The sequence below is a fragment of the Bactrocera latifrons genome, unplaced genomic scaffold (assembly GCF_001853355.1).
Source record: "Bactrocera latifrons isolate USDA-ARS-PBARC rearing strain unplaced genomic scaffold, ASM185335v1 scaffold_129, whole genome shotgun sequence".
Lineage (NCBI taxonomy): Eukaryota > Metazoa > Arthropoda > Insecta > Diptera > Tephritidae > Bactrocera > Bactrocera latifrons.
In genome coordinates, this window is record NW_017534730.1 from 468,540 (window position 1) to 477,855 (window position 9,316).

Sequence of the window (9,316 nt, forward strand, 5' to 3'; positions counted from 1 at the left end):
TTTTTCATATAAAAAATGAAGTATGTTTTCAAACTTTTTGTTATTATAAAGATACATATTTTAGATAGATTTTGTGAATAATAAATAAAAATATTTCAATTTCGGCCATTATAACCTTATTTCCGGCAGTCCCTCGGCAAAAAAGTGCCTCCGCGTTGACAACAAAACTTCGTACAGAATCATCAAAAGTGAAAAGAAAAATAGATGCTTTAGTTAAGAGCATAAACTGTGCTCGTTCACTCCTTATACGACCGCGATTATCGCCAAAGTACAGAGCCGCAGCAATATCCTCAATGGACATGGACAAAGAAAGGTTGCTAGCAACTTACAAGGCAATCGGCCGGCCAGTCCTAAACTACGCCGCACCAATATGGTCGCCTGGATGCAGGTGTGGAGCCTGTCAGAAAATTGCACTTTTTGTCCCAGTTAAGGAGCATAATGAACTCATGCTTGCAGTCACCTACTTGAAGTGAAAGCGCCTCCTAAGAACATCAAGAGGTGATTCCCCAACTACTTCGATGACATTAGCCATTTCGCCGACCAGACTTCGGACGTAACTCCCTTCCGAACTTATCGACTCCCCTGCAATGAGTCTCCGCATGACACTGGCCAACTCTTTGCATGCCCCACCAACCCCACTCATCTGACTCCCCTCTCCCTTTGGTCCGACCCCGTCGAAACAGCACGTGTTTAGAGCCTTCCGTTGGATGGCGTCGACGACAACTTAATTAATCCTTGCTATCCTAACGGAGATTGGGCATCCACTTTTTTAACTGGTTACAATTTAATAAAATACTTCTCTTTAAGTGACGATGTAGTATAGTTGGCTCCGAACGTGCAACTTTTCAAGGCTCCAAAATTATTACTCGGCCCAACCTGAGAATTCAGGACAATATTCTAAAGATGTTATAAGATAAAATAAGAAAAAAAAAATTGTTTTTTTTTTGAAGTCGTTGAACCCATTTACCCCTTTTAAGTAATTCGACAATAGGTTCAGGAGGCTAAAAATTTTAATCTACCTCCGAACCACTGCTATTCAGTATGTAAAGCTTTTTTATGGCGCACCACACTCGTAGGTCTTTAGAGTGAAATCGCTATCAGAAAATAATGGTTTAATGATTTTTTTTTGTAAACTCAGAACTCCAAGTGCTGCTCTTATCATTACTTCGTCCGCCACATACATAAATTAACACCTTGTTTTCAGTAATACTTAAGCTTTCTTGCGGTACAACTTTAATGCAGCCTTATTCGCTTGCATTTCTGCTCCGCGAATATTCACTCAAATGAAAGGTGAATGAACGCAATTTTCCAAGCGACGCTTTCCAACGCGCTCTCAGTCTTATGTTGTTCTTGAGAGGCCAGAAAGCCCTCGCTGGGCAGAAAATAAAAGTGATAAGGCTTCATGGATGTTTAAGATAATGTGTTATTTATACTCGTGACACAAGTAAACAACACTTGGAGAAAGCACATTTTAGTTGTAAAGTGCAAGACTAAGAACTCATATCAACTCGTTTGAGCTAGTGGCTAGTTTGCCCGCAACTGTAAGTGTAAACACATCGGTTTTGTAAAATATTGTACAAAAGTGCTAGAAACACATTAAAACGCAGAACAAAACAGTTTTTAGCACAGAAAGTGAAACTTGTGTTGCAAATATGACGAATGCTGATCTACAACGCGAACGAGCGGGTGCAACTATTTCGAGTGAAGACTTTGCGGAGTGGTGGGCAGGCGGCGGTGTTGCACTGCGCGAACGCAGAGCTTTAGATAAGCTTTTCATGGAAGATGCAGACTTGACGGACCCCCAGCACACGTCGCTGATGTCGCATAAAGAGCTTTATGAGTACACAATTGCGAAAGCTTGCAAATTTCTTAGCAAACTGCGCCACTGGCACGCAGCCAATGCGGACAGCAAAGTCGATGCACAGCAGAGCGCGATTGTAACGCTATACGATTTTCGAATGCTGCTGGCCGGCCCACTGGGTACGGCGTTGTTTCAGCAAAACTTTCCGTTGCGCTTGCATTTTTCGATGTTCTTGCCGACATTGTTGGGCCAGAGTACGGAGGAGCAGCAGCGCGAATGGTTCGAACGCGCTTGGCGCATGGATGGCATTATCGGCACATATGCGCAAACGGAGCTGGGCCATGGCACTTTTATACGCGGCCTAGAGACACGCGCCGATTACGATGCACAAAGCGAAGAATTCATTTTGAATACACCAACGCTAACGGCGTACAAATGGTGGCCCGGTGGTATGGGTCACAGCGCCAACATGGTGATTGTCATGGCGCAATTGTATATAAAAGGGAAACACCATGGGTTGCATCCATTTTTGGTGCGCATACGTAATGCGGAGACGCATCTGCCGGAGCCGGGTGTAGATGTGGGCGAGATCGGACCGAAGTTGGGCGTGAATGGTGTGAATAATGGTTTTCTGGGGTTGAAGCACGTTCGCATACCGCGTACGCAAATGTTAATGAAAAATGCACAAGTGCGCCCTAATGGGAGCTTTGTGAAAGGGCCCGAACCATTGCTTACCTATGGTACCATGGTGTTTGTGCGTGTAATGATCATACGCGATGTTTCCTTCTGTTTGCTGCAAGCGGCCACGATAGCAACCAGGTGAACATTGTGAAGATAAGGCAAATCGCATATATTATTAAGTCGTTCTACCATTTATTTAATGTGCAGGTATTCGGCAGTACGACGTCAGAGTCCAATTGCAGCCGACCAACCCGAACCACAAATATTGGATCACACCACGCAACAGGCGAAGTTGTTTCCACAAATCGCAAAGGGTATATACTTCCGTATTGCGGCCGACGCTGTCTGGGTTATGTATCAGAATGTTGTGAAGGAATTGGATGCTGGTCAGCGTCGCAACTTGCCCGAGCTACATGCCTTGTCCTGCTGCCTCAAGGCATACTGCTCATCGGAGTCCGAGGAAGGCGTTGAAGTATTACGTAAAGCCTGCGGCGGTCACGGTTATTTGAGTTCGTCAAATTTCCAACAAATCTATGGAACCGTCACGGCCGCATGCACTTACGAAGGCGAAAATACGGTTTTATTGCTGCAAACTGCGCGCTTCCTCCTCAAACAATATGCGGAGGGCCTGAAACGGAAAGTACTGCCACACAGCGTCAGATATCTGCGTAATGCAACGCGTCCCAAATGGCGTAAAAATATTGAGCTGACAATGCTGACGGCGCTCTTGGAGTTTGCGGCTACAGAAAACATTCGTACGCTTTACGAGTATCAAAGAGAGCAGCGTAAACTTTTGAAGTTGGAACACTTGGTGGCCAATAAAACTGGCGTACGTTTGACACAAGTGGCCACGTTACATGCACGCGCATTCCTAGCACGCACCGCCTTGGAAGAGACCGAAAAGTTTTGTAAACAGCTGAAACCCGTTTTGGCGGGCGTTCTCAAACAGTTAGCGGAGTTGTTCGTTTTGGAATTGTGTTTGAGTAGTCTGGGTCACATTCTAGTGTCTTATTCGTTAAACCAGCGACAAGTCGATCAGCTGCGGGCTCGCTACGAACATTTGCTGGCGGACTTTCGTGTCAATGCCGTCACTGTGGTCGATGGTTTCGATTTCAACGATCGTGTGTTGGGCTCCACTTTAGGTTGCTTTGATGGACGTGTCTACGAGCGGCTCATGGCGGAGGCGCGCAAAAGTTCCTTGAATCAGGAGTCGGTTAACAGCACATTTTACACACACCTTAAACCGTTAATGCAGGGAAAGTTGTGAATACTTTTGGGGTTGTAATATTATAATAAATAATATTATAATAAAGTTTGGAATCTGAGGACATGTTATCCGGCTTTGTTGGTTCAAAGATTGCACAAGCCTTCACTTCAGGTGTCAATATCCAAATATTTTCCTCATTTGCCACAAAGAATATGGTTTTGGATTCGACTTCCTTTGCTTATACATATTGAAAAATTTTAATTTTTTTTGTTGTTGGTGTGCTTGTATGTGTGTATGTATACGCATTGCTTTGTGAATGCATAACTTTGTGTAAAAATATTAAATTTGTGAAATTTTTCACTTCCTCCGACAGCGCTTTTTTCGTGACTGTATTCGTGTGTGCGGGAAGTTTTTTGCTCCGTTATGCAAATAACCGTAATAATGAAATATAAATTTTCGCCTGCTAATTGCAGCTTGTAAAAAGTAACTTCAGTCAGCGCACATTGCCTCCCTCACTCCTCGCCATGAAGCCCCGCTCCCGCTCCCKCTCCCATTCCGCACGCTACCTTAACGTCCATTCCGCACGCTGCGACTACGTACATAGTGTTCCTGCGTCGCCTTGTCGTCACTAAACGAAACAGTCGGACGGTCGGTCAAACGCCTTGTTTGCGTATTTGTGTAATTAATAAAGGACCCGTTAGTGCGTTGCCATATTTTGTATTTTTTCGGTTGTTCACACAGTTTAACTTTTGTTTTGTTTCCCCTTTCGTAATTTTTATGCAAAAACTGGCTATTGCTGCTGAGTAAATAATGAAAATTAACGCATGTTCGCTCGCCACTCGCCACTCACCAAGCCGTCACTTCCGCTTAGCAAGGCGCACAAACACTCACCCACACACACACGTACATACCAACCTGTGCATATACACAGCTACATTCCGTTATGTGCAAAATAATAAATGTAACGAAAGCAATTTAAGCCGCAATCCTTTAATTGCCATCAGCGTTGTTGCTTTGTTGTTGGCCAAAGGACTCTTTCGTTAAAGCGAAATGAATTTTATGGCTTTTCCTCTTTTCCTCTTGCTAATTAGCTGATTTTCGCATTTTTAATATGAAAACGCACTAATTATGTGGGTTGAGCTGCTGTTTAGGTGAGTTTCGCTGTGTGGGTTGTTGTTGCATGTTGCAATTTGTTCTCTGTTGGCGTTGGTTGTTGCAACACTTTGGATTCTACATGGCGCGGATTAAAATACTCGCGGTTCGAAAAATGCTCAGCTGAATGGTTATTCGTTCATTTCTTTTCTCGCTTTTTGCAATTTCCGCCACAAAACTCTTCATTAGTGGAAGAAAAGCTTACAAGCCACATCTTATATGTAACCTTTCCTTTCAGTTGGACTAAATTAAAAATAGAACTTTGCTTCTTTGTTGTTGGCTTGCAATTTACATTTGGTTTTTTCCTCATTATTTAAATGTGAACTTATATACACTTATATGTTTTAATTAATAAAAGGTAATAAGAAAAGCTTAAGCTCGTTAAATGGAGCAACAATGCTCATTTCCAATAAAAAAATCCTAACCTTAATTTTAAAAATGTTCAAATGCTGGTTTTGGTTAATGGCATAAACCATTTCAATTCTTATAAAAAAAAACGAGGCGGATGGGTCTAATGATGAACCGCTGTTCAAGTATAAGAACACATCAACGAACTTCTTGAAACACAATCAACAAGGGTACACCACAAAAGAGACGTTAGTAACATTGTAGAGGTCCTCGTAGTTCAGCCGCACTTAATATCCCAACTTCAGAAAGTGGAGTCAGCGGATTACAGAGCATATACGTAGGATAGTAAGACGCTGGAACATTATCTATACGAATGTGCAGCATTCAACTGGAGAAGATGGCTTCCAATGCTCCAACTTAAGAGATATTGGGCAGTTGATGTACAAAATAATCCGTTTTTTTTACCAAATCCACCGAGTTGCCGGATAAGGCTTAACTGAATTACCGCCTAGGAGCACAATGGAACTAATGTTAGCCTAAGTGCAGTCGCCTATGGTCTGGTGCTCGCCCGTCTTCATTTTCGACCAGCGGACCGAGTAACCTCTAATCCAAAGTCGAAGCTCGTTTCGGAAGACGTAGATAAAAAAGAAAAAATGAAGAGCTTGACAAGCCGACAGGGGTATTGGTTGAAAAAGAGCATACTAAAATTATGGAGGCAACACTTCTCCAGTCTGATGAATGGCAGTGAAAGCATAACGCCGGGAGAAGGCCAACCCTGGGGAAACGTGTGATAGAACAAACGTTCCATTGCACGACCAGGAAGAAGTTCGAATAGCAATTAACCGTCTGAAGAACAACAAAGCGGCGGGGGGCTGATAGATTGCCAGCCAGACTATTCAAACACGGTGACAAAGAACTGATAAGGAGCATGCATCAGCTTCTTTGTAGAATATGGTCGGACGAAAGCATGCGCGACGATTGCATTTTAAGTGTGCTCAGCCCAATCCACAAAAAGGGACACCCCGCCGTCAACAAACTGATGGGACCCTATCAGTGAAAAGATACTACATAGGTGTACATCACCTCTTCGTCGATTTTAAAGCTGTTTTTAATAGCACGAAAAGGAGCTGCCTTTATGCCTCTAGGTCTGAATTTGGTATTCCCGTAAAACTAATCCGGCTGTACAGGATCGGAAAGGATCGGATCGCCAATTGAGAAGTAAAGTCTTCTCTGCACGTTGCCACTCATTATGTCCTGTCCTGCTATATGGTTCAGAGGCATGGACGATGACAACATTTTATGACTCGACGTTCTGAGTTTTATGGTCCTTTCCGCGGTGGCCAGGGCGAATATCGCATTTTGCGAAGATATACGATGACATTGACAAATTAAAAGACAGAGGTCTAGACTAGGTCTTGTAATCATGAACGAAAACACTCCAGCTCAGAAAGTATTCACTCCGATCGAAAGAGCAAGTGAAGACGGACCTGGTTTCGCTAGCAATTTCCAACTGGCGCCACATGCAAAAAGAAGAAACGACTAGCGTAAGCAGTGTCTACGCCAGTAAAGAAGAAGAAAGCATTTTTTGAGTTATAACTCTCTTCTAGAAAAATGGTGTTATTTACTTATTTATATACGCATTGTAAATGTATCCACTTAGTGCGAATTGTTAGTGGTTAAGCCAAAGAAGACTTGAGAGAATTGCAAAAATAGCTGCAATTACCAATTTGAAGTGCGGTTGATGAAAGTCGGCGACAGCCAAATTGAGAGGCTAATAAAAAAGGAATCAAATCTTTAACAAAACGATAAACTCACGTCGTTGAGACGCTCCGATTGCTGTTGTCTAATTGTTTAAGATTGTTACAGTTGTAATTGAATTGATAGCGACCCACAAGGCGAGCGAAACAAGGATTCAAGCAATAACAACTACGAATACCAGCGAAAATAGTCCAAATATACTACACACCCACACACATGATAGCGTCGGAGAGCGTGTGTGTGCACGCTTGAGTGCATTCCGTGAAAGGCGAAGAGCAGAGCAGTGGCCACATGAAGCAAAAGTGGTTAACAGAGATTTCGTCGAGTTCACTCATCCAATAAAGCAATGAAAGCAATGAAAGCACTGAATTATAAGGGAGGGAGGGAGTGTGCAGGAGAAGCAACAGAATTAAGAATTGTGCGTAAAAAAGAAACAAGTGATAATGATGTCCATAGCAGGGCGTACGAAACTTTTAAGTGAATTACGGAAACTCTGCCAGCGCGTGAGTGGAGGAGCGGTACAAGCGGGGCGGGTAAATGGCAGTTTATGGACAAGAGTGATTTTGCCAATCGCCAATAACTGCATGACCGAGCATCTGCGGATGTGTGTGTGAGTACACTAATTGGAAAACAAAAGCAACAACAATAAGAACGCGACATAAAGCATTGAAGGACGACGGCGTTGGGCGCGTCGGAAAAGTGGGTGGCAACGCCTGTAAGTATGCCAAGCCTTGCGATCAAATGAATTTTGTATGTAACGTGGCAATTGTTGTATTTGTTGACTACTTGATCCTTTAATTCCGCAACTAATTGCCAATCGCATTCGACACTTAACATGACTTCTTCGCCTTTGATGGTCAACAGTTCAACGTGGCCATCTAGATACACATACATAGATACGGCTATAAGTGGCTTTGTGTGCGGGCTGTGCGCTTGCACAATAGCCAGCGCGCTGCAAGAGCGCGGCGACGTCGGCGGGCTGGCCGTTGAGTTCACGACGGCAGAAAATCTTCAAATTTCGTTTAAATAAGTTGCTGATGTTTAGGGCGTGTGAGTGGGCGGCCATCTGTTAAACCCGGTCGTATGGCAAATCTGCCGGTTGTGTGCAGTAAGTTGCCTAAGAGCTTTGCTGCAGCAGCCCGGCCCTGCTACCCATCCATTGGCCTGTCAGCATTTGTTTTATTTATTTTAATTCTTTTTTCCTTTTCTTCATCCGCAGAAATTCAATTAAAAACCACCATAACTTTTCTGCCCCTGTGTACGTGTGTGTATGTGCGCACATTCTTGCGTTCGCATGTATGTGTGCTGGTGTTGGTGTTGGTGTTGGCGTGTTCGCTTGGATTTAATCAGCATCAGGAGTAAGGATTGTGCTAAACTACATTTAATACCCAGTAAAGTGCAAATATATGAATGTTTTCAACTGCACACGCACACACACACCCACCCAATACTTGCATACATACGTGCTTTGGTGTTGTTGCTGCCTGCAAGTGTGAGTGAGCTTGAATTAAATGGCTGTAAGTTCTTTGTCGACTACGATTGGGCGATAAGACAGCAGCTCTGCTATGCCGGAGGTCATTTTGCAATCATGTAACGGTAGCGGTAAGCCAACAAGGGCAACGGCAGCGGCCGAAGTAAAGTTGCAACATGTGGCGCCGCGGGGGCCTGGAGTGTAAGTTGAATGCAGTAATTTGGTTGGCAGTACTTTACGGATTAAATTAAATTGAAAATAAAAATTGATTTCCAAAAGAATCTGTTGCCAACTTATCGGCGTCAAGTGGTTTTATAGCGACGCTATCGACAAATGTGTTCATGTGTGTATGTGTATGTAAGTGTATGTATGGAAATTTAAAAGCGTTTGCTCCATGGCTAAATCAGTAAGCTTATTATGTTATATAATCAAAACTGTATGTAAGAAAATCCTTTTTGGCACTTTAATACTTTGCTATTCAACCAATAAAATGGCGGCAACTCACGATCCCGTTCGAAGATTACGAATATTCCGCGATTGTCGGACTGTTGTTGTTATTTTTCGTAATCATATGTAGCCATAGGGAGACAGATAATACCACGGCGCAGTCAAAGTATGAATACAGACAAAACGGTTCACGGTTCGCGGTTCTGTCGTTCTCTGAGTGGTTAAAAATATTGAAGAAAATGCTTCCTTTTGAGACGCTTGAACCAAGTGAATGTACAAAACAATTTAAAGTGAATTTTGAAATTTTTTCTAATAATTTCATTTATTTTACCATTAAATTACTCATTCTATTCAACTCGTTGAATTTTTGCTAAGTTTAGTAAGTATTAGAATTGTATGAATTGGATAATCGAAAGGTCTTTCGTACTTTTAGTCAAACTTTAACTAATTT

The 9,316-nt window shown here is 42.9% G+C and overlaps 1 protein-coding gene across 1 annotated transcript; it reads left to right on the plus strand.

Moving 5' to 3' along the window:
- The first annotated feature begins 1,455 nt into the window (after window positions 1-1,455).
- On the plus strand, window positions 1,456-3,900 carry LOC108978873 (probable peroxisomal acyl-coenzyme A oxidase 1). Its single transcript, XM_018949379.1, has 2 exons — window positions 1,456-2,620; window positions 2,690-3,900. The coding sequence occupies exons 1-2, from the start codon at window positions 1,653-1,655 to the stop codon at window positions 3,747-3,749; spliced, it is 2,028 nt and encodes a 675-aa protein (XP_018804924.1). The 5' UTR covers window positions 1,456-1,652; the 3' UTR covers window positions 3,750-3,900.
- Window positions 3,901-9,316: the final 5,416 nt, after the last annotated feature.